The following is an 18,264-nucleotide window of genomic DNA, read 5'->3' on the forward strand; positions in this document are numbered from 1 at the left end:
TGCACGCCGCCACGATTGGAAAGCCTGCTGACCTAACCGTTGTCCAGATGATGATGATGATCACTGACACCCTCCATGTGTAGGATGTTAGCAGAGTGCTGTGCTGAAGAATAAAAAGCAAGTGGACTGGAAGGTGAAAGTGTGGCAGGAACAAGCACAAGCTTCAACAACCACTGCTGCTCAGCGGCCCAAAGTCTTATTTTCAGATCAAAGCACATTTTTACTTTACTGAAAAACAAAAGGTCCTGGAGTCTGGAGGAAGCATGCAGAGGCACAGAATCCAAGGTGTTTGAAGTCCAGCGATTCATGCAGACTTTTCACTTCAAATTAATATTAATTCTACAGCACCAAATTACAACAACCTTTATATTGTAAGGTAAGGACTCTAAAATAATACAGAAAAAACCCTAAAGATCAGATTAGCCCCTGTGAGCAAGCACTTGGCGACAGTGGGAAGGAAAAACTCCCTTTGAACAGGAAGAAACCCTCCAGCAGAAGCAGCTTCAGGGAGGCCATCCGCCACAACCAGTTGAGCGTGAGAGGAGAAAGACAAGACAAAAGACACACTGTATAAGAGAGCCGGAGATTAATAATCACTCATTTCTGAGATATTGAGTTTCTGATTGTCATGAACTGCAAGCCATCATCCTAAAATTTAAAACAAAAAAGGCTTGAAGTTATTTCACTTTACATGTCATGAATATAGCATATATGAAAGCTTACATTTTTTGAGTTCAATTACAAAAAATGAAAGTCTGAGATGCACACGTGTATTTAATCCTCCTTGTAGTAAAGTGGATGTGGACAGACTTTAAACAGGAAGTAGAAGCGCTTTAAACGGCATAGCAGCACATTCTCGTTTCACTCTCCTTTTCTAAGCTCACCTGTGGCGCCTTTAGTGAATCAAAGACTTGGCCTTATAAAGTTATAACTGAAACTCGATGCAGGCCAAGTCCTCTGCTGGTGGTTAAATTACACCAGCTGTGTTTCAGATAATGTTTACAGGAAGCTTCTGTAACACAGTGTTCCACCTACAGCCAACGGCTTCTCACCAGAGATCAAGACTGTCGGAGTCTTATGTTAATTCCAGTGTCTCATTAGTTAGGACGGGGTGGGAATGGAACACTGTGTCTTCTCCAAGGACAGTGTAAGTGTGCGTGTGTGTGTGTCTGTGGGGGGCCGATTGAGGTTACTCTGAACTCACTACCCTTTATACACACAAACACACAGGACAAAGTGAGGGAAGCCAGACATACAGTTAGAGCGAGCCAGAAGAGAAAAAAGGTGGCTTGGAGAGGGAGGAAGAGGAGGATTCGCAGAACACGAGGATTTTGGGGGGGACGCCTTGGAAGACGGACATAGTAGGAGAGTTAACCGGAGGGACAATGGGCCTCTGCTTCACCTCTCAGTGACAAGCAGCCTTGGGATGGAAATTCTCCTGAAGTAGTAACATGTCCGCACTCTTAACACTAACCATTCGCACAAACAGCGTGTTCCCGAAATGGTCCATATTCCAGGTGAGGTGATATATGTGCACACAGGTGTCACTAATGTCCCGGCGCTACCTCGGCCTGCTCCGGTCCTGCATGCTGACACTGTCAAAACGTGCTCACGACCACTGCGGGGGTCGCTCAGCTCCCCGCCTGCGAGGCATCACCTGACAGCAGTGTTTATGAATTCGCTGCCAGAGGAGGCGTTGTGCTGTGTGGCCATGTTTAAAGTGTGTATACCTTTGCGAGCATGATCCTGGTCTTTGCCACGTCAAGAGGAGTGGTAACAAACGCGGCTACTGCACCTACAGAAAGACACACAAACGCGCTCAGCAAAGTGCAAACATAAGAGGCCTTTACTCTATGCTCTCAGAACAGACTTTAAATATTAAAAATAAACCCATAAAAGAGACCAATTACTTAACCACAGTTACAGTAATGTATTAATTCAGCAATAAACACAAGAACTATTGGCCCTCAACTCCATTAAGTTCATAAAATCATAATATTCCAAGTCCCAGACCTTCCCCTGTTATTAGACCACAAAAACCAGAGACGCGCTTCTATTCCCAGCTCCCCCTTTTCTACAGCTTCGTCCAGCCTACATCTTCCCCTGAGCTATAAACACACACACACACCTGATTACATGCACATGCATGCAAAAAAAGCCACGCAGACCCCCTAAAACACACACTCACTCCTGTGAGCTTTATAGAGACGTTCCACCCCAAATTCCCTCCCAACACTCCAAGTTGGAAGCTGGATAGGCAGCAAAATCCAGAGCAGTCTCCAGTGAGCAGAAGAGTGTGTATAACTGAGAAAGTGTGTGTTACGTGTGTGTCGCCCTGACACAAACATAGCAACTGTTCTTGGTAAACATATCTATATGGGCCACTGAGGAGCAATGTGACTGTAAGTGAGGTGGAGCTGCAGGAAAACCGCGTTAGGGTTTATAGTTAATAGCTAATTATAATAGATGGCTTTTGTTCTCTGCTGTGGGAGGGGGATAAGTTCAAGAATAAAACAGTACAGCTGTCTTACTGTGGCATGCTTTACTACGATTATCCCAATAAATAATCTCACATGTCTAGCGCTCAATTAAATAATCTACACTTGGTAAGTGGGGGACGTGAAGGTGATGAAGGTGACTGATATGATGGCGTCTACACAGGCTGAAAGCTGCCATAAATCAACGCAGGATACTCATAGAGATATCTGGGATGATTAAACACGCATGTGTGAGCATTTCCAGCGTCAAGCAGATTATGTATGAGTGAGAGAGAGTGAGTGTGAAGCGCAATGTTAGGGGAAGTGACTGAAACTTGAGGATCCCTCTTGGACAGCAGCTTGGTCACGTAGGGACGTGAACTTGACTCCTACCCTGGACCCACAGCACCCTGCCCCCCCGATCCTTCACCCCACATTGTTCTCTCTACAAATACATATTCTCAAACCAATGACCAGGCCGCCTGACTGCTTAAATACTCAAATACTATTTGCATATAGTGAACAGTGCAGTCTTGATACACTGATTTTGTATTATTTCATGAGGAACTAACGAAACAAGGAATTAGGTGCAGCAATTTGACATCATTCACAATTACTAGCTGCACAAGAGGTTCAAGCCAGCTCGTGCAGAAATCCTTCAATAAATCCAAACGGGGTTTCCTCTTTAAAATGACACCCACTGTCACACTTGTTTCTTTTGAAGCATCTCTATCTACAATCTTCCTTTCACTGAGACCACAGCCCAGATGGGGGATGGCTAAAGGCCACATCCTAATTCCTCAGGGTGCTGTGTTGTGTGTTTTCTCTAAATCAGCCACACTTCAATCTCAGCATCACCCCCCCAGATCACCTAACCTCCATCTTCCTGTCCTGTCTGGCATGCTGTAGCATTTTAAGAGTTATGGACTGAAAGCTGTAAAAGTCCAATAAATGCTCCACAGATTGGACTACAGAATTGTTCTTTTGCTGAAATATGTCTTTACATTCAGGTTTTTTTATCTCAAAAAATGCAAGACTGGGTGGAAAGACAGATGTTGCTGCAGATTTTCTTCCATGAAGGACAGCGCTGCCGCTATATGGCCCCAGGTTGAGATTTCTCTCTCTGGTTACACTGAAACTCCAAGTACCGTACGACAAGTCACTATAATAAATACAAATAATAAACAAACAAGCAAAACTCTTTAAAATGATAACAGAGAATCAGTTTTACAAACTCTATTTAGTATAAGCCTGTCGTGTTTCAAAGTTCCATTTATTCTCCAATTGAATTGAAACCCTACATTTAATTACAACTAGTACAAAAACAACATGCAGTAAAATGTATTACCTCCTGAAAATGTTTTGTTTAGTTTAATTTTGTAAAATCTTTGTAAAAAAAACAAACCAAAAGAATTTCCCAGATCTGGGATAAAGAAGGTGCATCAGTACCTCATTTATTAAAAAAAATATTCTCATTGTGAATTTTGTTCTAATAAACTGTCTAATCTCTTTCTCCCTTTCTTAAAGCAGCTTAGGCTCCAGTGCCCAGGATGTCACAGCGCTGCAGGGGCGCGTGGCCAGAAACGGCTCCATCTCATGCTTCCCGTCCTTTCCTCTGGTTGTCTGTATATCCCATTCACCCAGATCAAGACAGAACAATAAAGTCTGCAGTGGAATAATAGTCACTGGCTGAATGAGCCGACAACTGTGATAATGTGACTTTTCTGTTGTGGAAACAATCCAGGATCAATGCACCGAGGACTGCCAGTTTAATGCCATCTGTGTGTAAGAAAAATACTGGAATTCATTTTCTCCTTTTCTCCTTAGTCGTCTTTAGCAAATCCCGGGTGGAGGAGAGAATGGGATTTGTCTGCAGAGCTCACACTTGAGAAACCTTGAAATAATGTGGTTTTGGGTAAACTTGTGCTGCCCTCCTGCCCATCTATTCACCTATCCTATCTAACATCCATCTGTCCGTCCATCCATCCATCCCAACCCCTTTCCCTCCCCTCCTCCCTCTCTGCCTCTTTCCCAGCACAGCATATAATCCCCTGCACCTGCAACAGCTCCGCACACTGCTGACTGCCAAGAGTAGAGCGTGTGACCTTGCCTCGACGACCACAGAGTCTGGGAGAAAGAGAAGAAATGTCAAGAGAGAGGGTTGCAGATAGAGGAGGATGATGAAAGAAAAGAGAAGAGAGAGAGAGAGAGAGAGAGAGAGACTGCAGTTAGTGGGACTATCAGACACATTGAAAACATATTGTGAACCTTGGTCTGGTCTGGGGTTTAGAGCCCACAGCTGGGAAATGAGCTGTCCAGCTATTTTTGTGTTGCCTTTTCTCCCCAGTGATGTCATGCTACTTGTTTCCCAAGACATGGTGTGGGATAAGAGGGAGGCAAGAGAATATACTTAGTACAACAGGTCATCTCATACTCAGAAATTCAGTATAATTATTAAATTATATTAGGATATACTGACACTTTAGTAGTTTTACACCAGGAGCTCAAAATCAATGTACTGGCCAAGCAGCTGTGTCAGTAAACCCCTACTTAAATGCTTCTTTACATATTTCATGGAACATCACAGTAGCAGATTTATTCTTAATGAAAAGATGGTTAGAAGTGTTTCACTATTGTCTTTGCATTTCTAAATTTTTTATTTAAAATCAAACCGCTTATAAAGGTATTACTAACATACTAACACATAGTGGGGAGGATTCTAAATCCTCTAATTAGCACTAAATACTAAGTACAGTTAAAGGTGCTACAGCTTACAGCCTCAAGCAGTACTTAGCATTTAGCGCTAATTAGCAAATGTTTAAGCTAACAGTATGTTATTAGCCTGCTAGAACACTATATTTGCTAAATGGCTTTAAATCTCTACAAGTGTTCATCTCAGACAAATGACTTTATAATTTATTTATTTTGTGGCCAATATACCCATTAAAGCTTTCTTTATATAAATGTTCTGTTGAATATTGGTATGCAAAATGTTGATGTTGTTGGTAAAACTGTCCAAGGCACTAGCCTGCAGTTCTTTTTCAAATTTCAAAGTTGGTCAAGGAATTTTGGTGACTGTTACATCTCCACATATAGTGAAACAAATGCAAAATACCCCACAAAAACAAAATAAAAAAACAACACCTTAATTAGCTTGTTATTAAGGTGTGGCTAACTCATAACCAACAACAGCCTTAGCAACGCTATATGATACTAAACACAAAAGCTTGCATGAACTTCACAATATCCAACATAAACATTTAAAAAATTGAATTAAATTAAAATGAAAACCCACAAGTATCTCATACAGTAAGAATGGATAAAAATCCCCCCCAAAAGAACTGAGTGACTCACCAGCCAAAAAAAAGCCTCAGTAGGTTTTTTTCTGAAGCAGATGTTAAAAAAACTGACCATGACAGTCCCTAAACTTTTCTTTTTTGTTGTTGTAGTATTTGCAAATACCAAAGAAATGTTGAATCTTTAACTTTATGTTTTTTTTTAATATTTACTCAGCAATGAGGAAACTTTTGCATGCAACAACAGTTTAGGTAATTAAACTAGATTTTTTGTGTGATTGGAGCTATATTTATTCTTCCCCTTAAATATCCTAAAAGATTTGAAAATTATTTTAGCGTTGCAATTTTACAGACCGAACTACACCGACAAAAAACAGCCCAGAATTGTATCAATAGAATATATTGTTTATATTATATAGATAAGTGTATTTTCCAAGTACTTACTGTGTATAAAAACTCTCACAGTTAAGAGTGGCTACTGAGTGAAACCACCTGATGTTTCTGTTTTAAGATTAAAGTCAGGATGAGAAGGGAGGATGTCTCTTTTTCTGCCCTCACCAGTTTTGGCAAAAGGGCGAGGAGCCCAACTCTGCAAGGTTAGCCTGCGTATAAAATACATGTGGACAGCTGGGCTGCCTCGGGTGCTGCAAGTAATGATTACTTCTCAGTGAGAGCAATTGAGCAACAGCATGGAGTGATTACTAATATTTTCTTTGTCTATTCACTCCTTCACAAGTTGAATCTGTTTCATGTTAACTCATTCTACTCTTTTTCTCGCACACGTGTGCACAAAGACTGTGTGTGTGCATACACAAACAAGTAAACACAAAGAGAAAGATAGAAGGAAGAAGCAAAGGCAGAGGCCGTGGATGAGCTCAGGATATGTCATGTGTATTTCATTAGAGGGCAGATTAAAAAGGAGATTTTGTTTTCCACATCAAAGGCCTCAACGCTGGGGGATTCCTCTGTTTCTCTCCTATTCCGACTCTCCCCCTCCCTTACTGCCCGTTTCATGAATAAATAATAAGGAGTAAACCTGGGAAAACAAACTTTTTGACCTCTGAACCCTTGTGTCAGGATCAGCCTTTGCACCTGGTTGCCTTCCCACAGGAAAGTGGGCGGTGGGTCTGTGTATATCACGTGTATGTTAGAATTTCTGTCCTGGGAAACGTCCTTTAGTAAAGACGCAGTGCTGTGCAAAAGTCTTGAGCCATCCCTCTTAAAAAAACCAAAACAAAACAATATATCTTATTAGGAAAATGGTAAATAGGTGCAGGGGTTAAAACATGTGCAAAACAGAAGTGGAAACACAGTATATAGTGCAGCAAGCTTGAAAGTCAATATGACCACCTTTAATTTTCAACACAGCTTTCCTCTAATTTCCTTAAGTAGCCTTCAGGAATAGTTCATCAAGGCTGAAGGACATTTAAAGCTCTTTTTTTGGATGTTATATGCATTTTGTTCCGTCACCAACCCACGGGCCGGTCCGTGAGTCGTTTGGTACCGGCTACCAGTTGAGGCTCAGGTGTGAAATTTATGGTTTTCAGGGTTTTTATCATTAACTCGGCTTCCCTGGGTCTTTTCCCGTGTTGTAGTTGTGTGTCTTATTTTGAAAGAAATATTTACGCGTTACCATAGCGACCGGACAGCATTAAGGGGCAGACAGGAGGATGTTACTCTCAATGTTGTTGGCTCATTTCAGAAGGACGCTGCTAATAAAGTTACACAATTACACAGTGAATTTGCGTTTATTATTATATTTACAAAATACCACAGTTTTTGTCTTGTTCATTTTATTTTGTTGTACAGTGGTCCCTCGCTATAACTTTTTTTGGGTGCAATTTTGCATGATTTCGTTTTTTTTACAGCGCATTGTGTTCCGTTTCCTGATTGGCTGTAGACCGTTGTCAATCACTGTCAATCTCGTGCCGTGTCTCCTTTACAGTACAGAATGCTTCAGCTCGTCAAATTTACATAAATTGTCGATCGCTAGCAGTGTGACTCTGAAGTGTTACATTGTATGTTTGTAAGTTGTTTCCCCAACAAACACAACAATGTCGACGAAACGTTTTGCACCCTAAGGCAACTGCGTGTGCCTTTGGTTTCATTCTATAACACTGGACTTATTTTTCTACGAAGGTTTGAACATTGAAAGCGTTTAAACAAGAGAGAAAAGTGTGAAAATGTTCCTGCCTTTCTGAGAAAAGTGTCTAAAGTGTGTAGTGAGGGGTTTTACAGCCTTAAAACCAATATTCCCTCTAAGCTGCGCGCGTGTGCAATTGCGCACTGCTGGCACGGTCTTTGCGCACAGAAAATCTGCTTTTTCGCACACAAAAAAAAAAATCCAACCTGAAATGACATTAAAATTAAAACTTTAACAGTTCTGTTTTGCAGTGTTAGTCAGTGAGTGACTATGGGATTAGAACGATACCACCTAATCCCATAGTCCAGCCAATGATGCGATTCACATTCGTATATACGCAGCTAATCAACGTCATTGACAGGCTAGGACAGCGTCCTTATGTGCCGACACCGGTGTTTCAGCTAGCAAAGCGGCGTGGCTGATATGGAGTGAAGCCATGTCAATGACAACGTGTACAACCACTGGAGTTGTGAGCAGGACAGACGGAACAATTGAAGGAAAAAGTGTGGACTTTATACCAGTTTTTAAATTGTGTTGATAGGACACGTAAAACCAGAGTTATGATAAAAATATAAGCAATGTTTGGCTTTCTTCCTGAATACTATCGTTGTTTATATTTACTGTTTTATAAGGAAAACGCTCAAAGCACTCTCCGCCTGTGAGCAAAAACAAAACCAAAAAAAAATCCCACCCTTTCCTATTGGTGGAAAAATGTATCATGTTGACCAATCAAAAAAATGATATGGCAACATGGCATTTAGTTGTTTAGGAAGGGGGAAGTTTTAGGAGTGATGGCAGTGGTTTGAGATGTGAGAGATTTGCAACGTTTAGCGCAAATCTTGTGTAGTTAGCGTGTAGTGTAGTCAATAGTTTTGTTGTGTGTGTCAGAACAAGCTGATTGTTCTGTAAATAGTTTGAAATGTTTATTTAAAAACACTGCCTTGGCTGCATTTTTAGGTAAACAGCTGCAAAAAACGTTGTTGTTTGCATAACTCAGTTACTTTTTCGAAAAACTATATAATTAATTACCCAACATTGGTCATTATATACTGTGTTTTGCAGACAGAGAGTTACAGGACTCTCTCCAAGACCACAGACTCATAATACAAGTCAGAGCTTTATTTAAAAAAAAGAAAAACAGAAAAAAAAAAGTTGTGTTTATAAATTGGAGTTCAAGTTATTTTTAGTTCCAATAGTGTTAACATGCTGCACAGGTCAAGAACAAGATTCTTTTTTTAAATTTTCATTGTAAGTGGGCTAAAGCACTTAATTAAAAGTAGTCTAACATAAATGCTGTAATTTGATTATTTTAATAAACCATGTAACTTGGATGGATTCGATGCTGGCGTGACCACAGTGCACACGTCTAATGTTGCTCACAGCGGTCCAAGGGACCGCTCAGGGAATTTGTGTGTTCACTCAGACACATGAAAAATTAGAGGGAACATTGCTTAAAAAATCTACAATAATTGTATAAATTAAAGCTGGCTACTTTGCGGATTTCACCTATCGCAGGTTATTTTTTAGAAAGTAACACCCACCCACGATAAACGAGGGACCACTGTATTTACCTGCGACACCTTAAAGGCCGGTCCATGAAAACACTGTCTGCCATTAAACCGGTCCGTGGCTCAAAAAAAGATTGGGGACCGCTGAACTAGATGATTGGAGTCCCAAACCATGACAAAGCCTCCACCAAGCTTTATAGACAGCTGTAGAGACTCACTGCTGTAGCGTTCTCCTGACCTCCTCTGTCCACATATCTGATGATCGTCTGATTTCAGTTTCAGCAAACAGTAGATAGATCAACTAAATTTTCTTAACGACACGTTTTACACCACGCTTTCAGCTAATAGCTCCTTTGGAACCTTCTTGTTGGAGCAAAAATACTTATTTTTTGGCTGTGAAACTTATTTTTGTTATTTTTATAGACTGGTTCTTTGCTAAGTTATCTGTTATATCTAGACAACACTGGTTCATCCCTCGAAACTCAAGGAATGGAGAACTATTGCTCAAGACACTTTAAAGAACAGAATATTTTGCTCCTTGGAAGCAAAATATTAGTAAGGAGGAGAAATGACTCCAGATTTTTTTTTTTTTTAACACAGTGCTATATCTCACTGGCTCGTTTTGAGCTTCCATCATGCCTTTGACTCCACATTCCCTGGATTTTTTGTGGGTCTAAGTTGGTGTTCAATCATAACCTAAAAGTGTTACACCCTCCTGTTTTGCTAATGTTATTTTTGAGGTCAGAACAGATGGAGCAAACTGTGCACTTTATTCTGCAAATGCTGTTGGGAAAACAACTGCGTGAAAACCAAAATATTGTGAAATTAATGTGTGAAAGAACCGTGAGAATTATTCACATGGATATTGAAATCTGGCGTGGAGAAGCTTTAAATCTCAGTGTAGTGACCGATTCCCTCATGATTTACTCCCTGACTACTTCTGTCTGCAAAATGCTGCCTCTGTGATATGCAGATATTTAGATGCTTGGCCATTTTACGACGAGACAAAAGCACTGGGTCGTGGGTTTTCTTCATTTGGCTCTCTTTTCTTCCCCCCTTCTCTCCGACAGCTGTGCTGCCTCCGTGTGAAATTAAAAAGGAAAAAAAAAAAAGCCATAACGCAGCACATTACTATGCCGTGAAGCAGATGGGAAACCATGCCACACACATGCACTGTCTCAAATTCCTTCGGTTTAGCATTTTTTAAAAGTATATCACATTATTTTTGTTGGAGAAATCCTCTTGAACATCCCTGTGGTCACTGAAGAAACAGCAGTAAAAACTTGCTTGCCTCTAAGCAATTGCTTTTTGGGTTTTTATTTTCATCTGTTTTCTTGGCTAGTCTGCCATTAGAACTCAAAAACGGCTCGAGAGGAGAGGTCCAGATTCCAGCAGTTCATTTCTCCACCAACGGATGTGTCCAGATGGCCTGGAGAGAGGAGGCCTTTGACTGAGGGACAAAGAGACACTTGTGAACGACAAAATCTAACTCCCGCAAATGCACAGACACACAGAAAAGCATACACACACACAGCTGTGCGCCGTATTGTTCGCCTTCGCTCGGCCGTTAGCTCCCAACATTGATGGAATGTTTGACTGGCCGCCTCTCGCGCCCTTGAGACATGATGTCACTCCAACAAAACGCCATCTTTTCAGAGAGAAATGGCTTTTTATGTGTTCGGGGCCACGCTGTGAAACGCGAGGGGAGAGCAGCGACATGGGGCAGAAAAAGACATTAAGGACGAGAGGAAGCAAGAAAAAGCTAGAGGAAGAGCAGCACGGCTATTCTCAGAGCTCGTGATAAATCGAAAGGCTGGTTTGATGACAGTCGTGACAAGTTATTAAACCGGGGTGCAAAGTCCCATTATGGCCTGCCACAATGATACAGGAGAATGCAGAGGGTGAGCGTGCTGCAAATGTGTGAGTTTTGACTGTACAGTGGATTTATCCTCGACATAATTTTCACTGGAAATGATGCTACGCTGATAAAATAGATTAGCAATAAAGATGCAAAAGGGAATAAAATAAGAGATAGATGCATACCTTTAAATATTCCCAAAGCGGAAACTGAACCAGAGAGAATGGGATCTGAAAAAAAGAAAGAAGGCAGAGTGTTAATCATCGTCATTATGTCAGCATTAGTTTTTCATTTTCTTTAGGTTCAGGTTTCATCTTTAACCTCTAATCTCTTACACTTGTCATTCCTGCCACCTTTCTCTATTTCCTCTAACTCGTCTGACTGCTCCCTTGTTCCTTCTCAGTGCTGATGATTAATGAATGAGACGGGCTGTGGTCTGGCAGTCCTGACAGACGGATGGATGGATGTATAGATGGAGCAAAGTTGGAGAGAGGAATAGAGGGATGAGGGGATGGTGGGAGTGTGTGTGTTGCTGCTGGAAAGACTAAATCGGCTCAGGCAGGAAGTTACAGTGGAAAGAAATCGATGGCAGTGCCAAGGCGAGGTGCAAATGACACGCAGTCAGACCACACACACATTCTCCCTTTCTCTCACACACACAGACATAGGAACGAGTATACTTTCTCCATTTGTGTACTAAGCAAACAAATAGAGAAAACACACACGCGCACATATCCTGTCATCCTGCAGTGGACGAAGACAGGCAAGACAGGAAAAAACAAAAGCAAAGGAAGAAATAAATAAAGTGACAGTGAGTTGTGTCATCAGGCTTTGATCACACATACAACAGGATCGTTCATCCATCCGAACCGCCCCCTCCAACATGTTCCATCAGACCATGTTAGCACATTGGCAAAAACTGAGTCAGCCAAAGCACAAAGACAATGCACCAAGTGTGTTTACGCCACCTAATGAGCTTAGTCCAAATGCACTGACCTCATATAAACACTCATTCTGAAGTAGATTCAATTAAAGGGCATCTGCTTTTTAAGAGTTTAATATAAGACTTTTAAAGATCTTCATAGAGGCCCAGAGTTTTATTAAAGTAAAGACATAAAGCTGTCAAATTGAGTGCAAATTAAACTAAGTGGAGGAAATTGAGTTTCTGAGATGAGCTGATAAAAGACCTAATGCAAGTATGACAAATAAAAAACATGAGATAGTATTATGAAGGGGGAGAGGGTGGAGGTGGGAGGGGTACAGATTCAAACTTAAAGGAACACCTACTGAATAAAAGCAGACATCCATGACAGGTTAGAGCTGTTACGGATACATTTGTACTCCACTGCTTGTAAAATGTTTGTAAGTAATCCCCATAACACTGTCCCACCCACACAGGCACTGCAGCTACACCTGAACTCACCTAGACCCTTAGCTTTAAATGCAATTCTGCATTAGTGTAGTTACTACTCAAGCGTTAAAGCTGAAAATACTGCAGGCGGCTTTTGACTTTTCCTTGATAAATAGGCCTGGCATGTGCAAGGACAGAAATCTTCACCCATCTGGTCTATCTGTGCAGACAGAAGCAAATTCTCTCACTCCTCTAAGATTATCTAAAAAAAATTTTTTGGGACATACTGGAAGCCTGGTATCCAGCCCCCAGAAAGTGGAGTGTTATAAAAGTGCACCTGTGTTTTATTACCACCCTGATGAGTTCTGCTATTCCAGGCTGGGAAAAGAGACGGACAGAGAGAGAAAGAGGGAGTACAGGGATGTTGGAGGGGTAATGGGTACTGCTGCTGAGTGCAAGGGGAACATGTTGTACTGATATGAGTCAAAGTAAACTGAGAGTCAACCTAAGTAAACACATCCTGACAGGTTTTATATTTATATTTTATACTAGAATTCTTGTGCACACAAGTGCAAAACTACTGTAACGTCACCTTAAATAAGGCCCAGATAGATGCAGCACAGATAAAGCGACAGTAACTTCTGTTTACAAACTGAAAAAAGCATTAATTATCAAAAACTTGTTTAAATTTAGCCTTAAATGCAACTGACAGGGTTTTTTGTTTTTTACTACATATTAATTTACAAAATTTCATCCAAAAAATACAAAATCTTTGGTTGCAGTGAGTGCAAAGACAGAGAGAGCAAGCGAGACAAAGACAGATGGCTTCAGCAGAGGATCTGGAAAGAATGATCCACCGGTGATTTATGGCTCGCTTTGACACTCCTGGCACACTGAGCTGGAGAGGAGTGCTCGTTTTTTTGAGCGCGTTGCCCGGCAAAGATGAAACATCTGAAAAACCACATGAGGTCTGATTAAAATCGATGAGTAATTTCTCATTAAACCGAGGCAAACCGAGGAACTGGGAAGACGTACCAACCTGACTCCATGTGACATTTAGAAGAATGTCTGCTTGAGTTACAAAATCAAGAACGCAGGCTGGAGGGCATATGAGCTAACGGCTATAGAGTTGTTTCTACAGCATTAATGTGAGGTTCTGCACTTCTACTGTAATGCTTTAACCTGAGGTTGCTGTAGTGTCAGAAGGAGATCAAAGAAGGAATAAATTTTGAAGATAGGTAGAGACAGAATGGGAAGCTGAAAACAACAAAGGGGACTGAACATGTGTTTCTGCTTTCCCTTCTGCTTCTTAGACCATGGAGAAGAACTAAAAACACAAGCAAGACTTGGGGGGGGGCCAGAAGAGAAATTTATTTTCCATTGTTGGGAAAAGACAGACATGCACATCATGTCACACCTGACTGACTCGCTGTTACTCACAAACTAAGTGAAAGTTCAAGCCACTGCTGAGTGGGACAAACTGTTTTAAACTCTGTCCCGTATAAAGATCAAGTCTGATGACCTCCTCTGGACCCTTAATGATGAGTTTTGACCCTCGATATAAATCAATGCAGACGCAGTTGGACGTCTTTCTTGAGAGGAACCCTCACTAACAAGCACATCCAGTCAGAAACAGTTTCAAGGGTTACAGAGTTGAAACCTGCACCATGTTATAGAAAGGGTGAGAGAAACCTAACATATTCTATAAGTCACAATTTCACCAACAACACTGTAATCAGATAAAGAGGGGCCTAAAATATTCAACTGCTATCCTCTGGAAAACATGACTATGACTATTCTTCAGGGATAATGTGTGACTGTTATTGTTCAGTTGGATCATTGTGCAAGTTGGGAAGTACTATTTTTACAGATTTTTTTTGGAGCGTTAGCCCTCTGCAGTGCTGGTGGAAAAACTAAAAAAAAAAAAAAAAAAGCCCAACTGGCTTTTATAAGTGAAGGAGGGACAGTAAAAGTAGCATAAAAACAAAATTACCATTAATCCCTTGTGAAAATATCTTACACTTAACTCTCGATATTGAACAAATGACTGTTTAGTGTACTGTTCTGTGCACTGCTGCTTTTAAATGGTTGCAGGTGCTAAATTTCATGGCACACTTTACCAAAGTGTTTGCCAGTGGGCAAAAACAGCATGGTTTTGATATTCTGAGTTACAGACGCGTCTGCCACAAGTGTTGAGGGCACATTTAGACCTCAGCTATGTCATGCTAGACTAACACAAGGCCATGCAGGCATCCCGGGTTATTCTAAGGCTGGTTAGGATGAAGGCAGCCAAGCTGCATAAACTCCATACTCCCCCACGGTGCTAACTGCTCACTCTGTCTCATCCCACCGCCTCATATAATGCCTCAACTACCATGGGCTATTCAGCTCTGTGAAGCCAAGTTAACGTGTGCATGTGTGTGGAAGGTCCAGGGCTGTTGTGATTATCCTAATAAACATGACTTAATGAATTCCTTTAAATGGAAAAGAAAGTTAGGATTATCAGGCCACACAGGCGAGGAGAATCGCATCATTATCTCATCAATTAAGGTTCAATTTAAGAGCTAATTAAAAAGAGGACGTTTCTATCTTGTTTCCTTGTGTTTTTTATTTGACATGGAAGTCACAAATGAGTAGCTGTTTGTTAAAGTGGGATAAAATACTTCCCTGAAGGCTGAGAACTAGTATTGTTTATGTCCACTGAAAAAGACTGAGGTTTTTCTCTGCTTGCCAACATTTTACTAGCTCAACCCCAGCTTGAGCCAATCAGTAGACTTCTATGGCTGCACGGGCTACAACCGAATCATAACCATGGAGACGAACACACCCAGTGCAGTAACCACGTTGTTGAGGTCTACAAACATGAACTATCACTCGACATTAAAATAAGGACACACATGCTTAAGGAGCAGAGGCAAATAATTTAAATATTTTAACCAGAAAACAGATCATAAACCTTCCAGTTTATGATGTATTTCCACCTCTTGCTGCACTGCCCAACAGTATCTACTCATCTGTACATTCAAGTAATCCTCCAGGGACAGGACTCCACGCCTGACAAACAAACAGGGCCCTCACTCAGACCCGTTATCCTGCATATGCATGCCTTAGTTGTTGTTTTTTTGTATGAATACATTGGCGTGCTTAACCATATTCTTGCTTATGTGTGCGCATGTGTGTATGAAGAGCAGCGTTCTGTTTTCTCGCTGATGTATTTCACAAATGATCAAAAGTGACAGTGCCACTTGCTGTGACTGTCAGGTACGATATAATGCAAATATGGAGATTGCGTCTGCTGTGTCATTCTGCTGACAGTGCTCGTGTTTTTTGAGTGTGTACGTGTGTGTGTGTCCTTGCCAACTGTATTAGTCCTAACGTTATTAGTATTCAGAGAGGCTCCGGGCTGTCACAGGTCCTTAGGCACTCAGCGGAGGGCAGGAAAAACACATGTCAAAATATATTCACATTGAGCCTGATTGCAGGCAGGCCAGTTGGCTGCAATTTGACAAATGACTTTTAATAGGTCATACTGCAGCCTCTGCATACTGATGAGCATTTAGCAGGAGAGAAATAGTAAGTGAGATGGATACTGAGACAAGCAGACACATGTATAGATGGCCAAACCAAGCGATGAAAGTCATGGTTTATTTTTTCCAAAAGCTTTCTTTCCAAAAAAAGTATGTCAGCCCTCAACGTTGAATGCTTTCCTACTTTAGAAACTGGGCTACTGGGCTACTGTGGGTTAGCACTCCAAAATCAACTTCACTTGAGGCCAAACTCAAATCTAAAAATTTGCCTTGATACGTCTGACATTTAGCATAATACACTAGCCAATGAGATTAGTGTGTGAATTTGATGTACTTTGATTTAAACTGTTTGGAAGATAGTACTTAGTAACAAATATCTGTCTATCAAACTGTCTGAAGTCTACTTCTGTTGACAAAGTTTCATAAATTCTACACACAACACAAATTTACAAAAGCTCCACTTGGAGGTACGCTAGCTGTAGCATGTTAGCAGTGTTAGCCTTAAAAGCTACATGGTTTTCCCCACAATTTTAGTCAATCAAGCCATTTCCACACAGAGCGTGTTTTAAAAAAATTTTCAGATACGAACTTGTCCAAAAACCTCACTGTGAAAAACATGAAGTCAATATCAAGCCATGATGAGCTGGTCCTAATGTTTCTAAACAAGAAACCAAGATTCTGGTTTCATTCAATTCTCATTAAAAGGCAACAGCAGAGAGTATTTCTTGGTTTGATACAGAAGTTGAAGCAATGGTACATATTTCAGGATGTCAGTGGGGCAGTTTGAGCTCTTGTTAGCAGAGTTGGGACACATAAGGAAGCATAGGAACAATGTCAGAAAGCTGATTGACCCAGAGCAGCGTCTAGCTGTGTGTCTGAGTTTTAACAGCATTGTTTTACTATCTGTATATTCAGTACCGGGCCTTTTTGAGCTAAATGTACACTTCTTGGCAAATGCAGTGGCCTGATTGGTCACATCTGTTTATTTGCATTTAAAAAAATGTGGAAAAATTAAACTTGAGCAGAAAAAAAATGCTGCAAATTTGGTATGAACGTGTTTAATGCATGAAATATTCACATACACATCCGATGTGTAAATGCTTTTAGAGCCAGATTTACTGATAAAACTCTCCTAAAAAGCTACACTCTGTGTTTACTAAACACTGGTTGCAGCTTCCCTTCTGTGAGCCTTTTTCTACTGGAGGTTTCATCCTGTTAAAAGGGAGTTTTTCTTTCCTACGGTCACCAAGTCCTTGTTCAAGGAGGATCATTTGATGCTTGGAGTATATTATTGTTGGGTCTTTACCTTACAATATAAAGCAACATGGGGCAACTGTTGTTGTGATTTGTCGGTGTATAAATACAAGTGAATTGAACTGAGTTAAAAGAGACATAGTTTATGACTTTCAGTCACGAGCCAAGTATTTTTTCAGCTGCCTTATGAAGGAGCTTTTGTTTCCAAGTGCAAAATGTTGTGTGGCAAATATTTTAAAAAATTACACAAACATGATTTACTAAGGTTTGCTGTTTACTTCTCTCTAGTATTGGAGCCATTTCAAACATACTAAAATCTCGGACTAAATCCAGCTATTATTTTTATGAGACTGTGTTAGCGTGTTAGATTAAGGTCTGAATGTTACAATATGAGAGAGAGAGAAAAAGCACATCCACTGAGGATTTATTGCCTAATGCATACCTTACTCTAATTTAACATTTATTACGGTGTTCCAGTCCAAGCTAAAGTGGTGACCTGGAACACACGCTATCATTTCCATCCATAAAGGCTGGGATTGGACCGATTTAAACGCAACTTGTGTTTAACTGTGGCAAGTGGATAATTAACATCTGGTGTATCTTTCCCTAAGTGGATCACACAGCTTGGTTTAATTATCTGTGATACCAAAAAGCATATTACCAGTTGTGCAAATTTGATTGTTCACACTCCACTAGAGCTGATAATTCACTCTTGGTTGAGCCTTGTGGAAACCCAGCTTCAGTTTTTATTACCACATTACTCTCTCCCTCTCTCACACACGCACACACACACACACACGCCCACACACACACACACACACAGACACCAGGTTTGCCACCTTGCTAAAAA

At 40.8% G+C, this 18,264-nt stretch overlaps 1 protein-coding gene across 1 annotated transcript in view; it reads right to left on the reverse strand.

Annotated features, from left to right (window-relative positions):
* The window catches only part of slc25a26 (solute carrier family 25 member 26), a 57,021-nt gene that overhangs the window by 8,689 nt on the left and 30,068 nt on the right, over positions 1-18,264 (reverse strand). The window contains exons 6-8 of the mRNA XM_005731199.1: positions 11,468-11,512; positions 4,535-4,604; positions 1,731-1,795 (exon numbers count right to left, since the gene is read on the reverse strand). Coding sequence (XP_005731256.1) covers positions 1,731-1,795; positions 4,535-4,604; positions 11,468-11,512 — 180 coding nt within the window. The remainder of the gene's footprint in view (positions 1-1,730; positions 1,796-4,534; positions 4,605-11,467; positions 11,513-18,264) is intronic.

Source organism: Pundamilia nyererei, unplaced genomic scaffold (genome assembly GCF_000239375.1).
Source record: "Pundamilia nyererei isolate P.nyererei 1_Seehausen unplaced genomic scaffold, PunNye1.0 scaffold00042, whole genome shotgun sequence".
NCBI classification, from domain to species: Eukaryota; Metazoa; Chordata; class Actinopteri; order Cichliformes; family Cichlidae; genus Pundamilia; species Pundamilia nyererei.